We start from the raw sequence: 2,430 nt of genomic DNA, 5'->3' as shown, positions 1-2,430 counted from the left end.
TGGGCTTGGCTCATGATGCAATGCAATTTATGCAATTTATTTGAGTTTCAGATTAAGAACTGAAATAACATGTATTATTTTACAAAAATTCTGATCTTGGATGTTGGTGCTCGTTCATGAGACTCAGAAAAACCATGAGAAATCAAGACTAAGAATAAACGTGGGTTGATCAATATTTTCATCAAAGCAGTTCTGTCTACAACAAGCTCACATGCATATAGATGCATTTCCACATAAGAGACAGAAGCAGCCAAAACATCATCAAAAATTATTATTTGCATTTATCTCCATTTATCTCAACATGGAGACCGGAGTGATATCAGTGAATAAATGGGAAATCAAAGTAACTGGGGTTACTTATTTGAAAAAGTAACTCAATATTTTGTAAATTTAAAAGTAATGTTATTTTACTAGTTACTTGCAAAACGTAACATGATAACATAACTCGAGTTACATGAAATGCATTACCCCCAACACTGGTTTAGGGCACAGTGTGACGATGTTGTTGGGAAACAGAGCCAACACTCATGCACATGTCGGTTTGTGTGACCCTGTTTGCTTTGGACACTCTGGACAGTGCTGCTTTATTTGACATTGTGTCAAGTAAGGAGGAGCACTGTAAAAGGAATGTCCGGTTTCCTGTTTTCCAAAAGGAAAAAAAAAAAGGTTTTAGTATATGTGTGATACACATAGAAGCATAGATCGAAGAATTCATGACTTCAAACTAGTCACAGGTAGGTCTACTCTCTACAAAGACATACACTTAATGTGACATATTCATGATTTTATGATTTAATTCAGGAAAAAATAAATAAATAAATTAGTCATTTGTCCTTATTAATGCACTGCAGCTATTGTCTGTCCAACATATGAAAATATTTTGAACAAGACTACAGACCATAAGAGACGGAGGCAGGCAAAAGCATCATCAAACTTCCCTCAGAGATGTCGGTGCAACAAAACCTTGTTAAGAAACTACAAGAATTCCTGAAACCATCTGCTATTTTCAGCTCTGTACCATTGAGCCTTTTGTTAATCGGATTAGAGGCCATGATGGATCGACTCTTCACATGCCCGTGTAGATCTGACCTGAATGCACTGATAACAGCATCCATATTCACTGGACCTGCTCTTTTTACTTTTGCTCTTATGTTCTATCAGTTAAGGCCTCTTACACATGGATGGTTTCATTGCCCTCAAGAAGCTAATGATGATACTCCGCAGAGCTGCTTTAAAGTTCTCGCATCCTGTCTGATTCCACCTGTGATGTGGATCTTCATCTTGTTAATTGATGGTGATTATGTTGCTTGCAGCAAAACAGACTGGAAGGGAATTTATGTTCTTGATAGGGAGCTAAACTGGTGTAAACCTACTGAAGAGAAGCAAAATGAGAATGAGCAACAAGATTTGACTCGCAAATTTATTCATCAGTCTCGGGTGAATATCATATACTACGTGAGCTTGTTACTGTAGTATGATAATAGGAATTGTTCTTTTATTATAACGTTTTTTTTTTTTCAGTTTGCAGGTTATGTTGTGATCTCTGTCTTCAGTGCATTAGCAATTGTCTTTATGGGTATTTATGACAGCTGCATAAGTGGAAAGTGTAACTGTTGTCCGAAGCGACTGTTAACCTTCTGCGGACGAACAGATTCAGAGACATGCGATGGAAGAAATGACCCAGGACAGGATGAAGTAGAGCTTGATACTCGCCACGCCACTTCCTCCAGCACTGAAGACCCACATGTATAAAATACATATTTTTGCTATTCCAGAGCCATCTTTAAGGGATGCCTTAAAAGGATAGTTCACTCAAAAATGAAAATTACCCCATACTTTACCTACACTCAAGCCATCCTAGGTGTGAAAAAAAGGTGCTCCGGGAGGATAATAAAGGCCTCCTGAAGTGAATCAATGCATTTTTATAAGAAAAATATCCATATTTAAAGCTTTATAAATCATAATATCCAGCTTCTACTAACTGTCATTAGCACGTTCACTAGAAAGTGGCATTCCAGTGGATGACGTAGGTGTAGCATAAGCTCCGTTGACAATATGTTAGTCTCTTGAGAACCAAGTTTTGTTTCTTTGCTCTCTCCTCTGTGCTTCTATGTTCGTCACTTCCATGTTCATCACCACGTTCGTCTAAGTCCTGCATCATCCGCTGGAACGCCAATCTCTCGTGAATGCGAGTACAGCAGTTATTGGAAGCTAGAGATTACAGTTTATAGAGTTTTAAATATGGATATTTTTCTTACAAAAATGTATCAATTCACTTAAAAAGGCCATTTTTAACCCCCATTTTTTAAATTTTGAAGGCATACAAGGTCCATTGTCTATTAGTGTATATAGCAATGCACAAATTTACCGCTCACACAGAGGTCACTTTCGAATCAGGCAACTTTCTGTAGGTTAACACGATGAATTCAT

At 37.5% G+C, this 2,430-nt stretch overlaps 1 protein-coding gene across 1 annotated transcript; it reads left to right on the top strand.

Moving 5' to 3' along the window:
• The first annotated feature begins 667 nt into the window (after positions 1-667).
• LOC131529768 (uncharacterized) lies at positions 668-1,986 on the top strand. Its single transcript, XM_058759650.1, has 2 exons — positions 668-1,437; positions 1,522-1,986. The coding sequence occupies exons 1-2, from the start codon at positions 946-948 to the stop codon at positions 1,750-1,752; spliced, it is 723 nt and encodes a 240-aa protein (XP_058615633.1). The 5' UTR covers positions 668-945; the 3' UTR covers positions 1,753-1,986.
• Positions 1,987-2,430: the final 444 nt, after the last annotated feature.

This window comes from Onychostoma macrolepis, chromosome 22, assembly GCF_012432095.1.
Source record: "Onychostoma macrolepis isolate SWU-2019 chromosome 22, ASM1243209v1, whole genome shotgun sequence".
Taxonomy (NCBI): domain Eukaryota; kingdom Metazoa; phylum Chordata; class Actinopteri; order Cypriniformes; family Cyprinidae; genus Onychostoma; species Onychostoma macrolepis.
The sequence above is the reverse complement of the archived record's forward strand: the minus strand, read 5'-3'. Positions and strand labels throughout refer to the sequence as shown.

What these genes read in the sequence shown, in the direction of transcription:
- LOC131529768 (XM_058759650.1), top strand. Translation starts at nt 946, where the DNA reads ATGTCGGTGCAACAAAACCTTGTTAAGAAACTACAAGAATTCCTGAAA. An exon ending in AATTTATTCATCAGTCTCGG is followed by an intron (nt 1,438 to 1,521) that starts GTGAATATCATA and finishes TTTTTTTTTCAG; the next exon opens with TTTGCAGGTTATGTTGTGAT.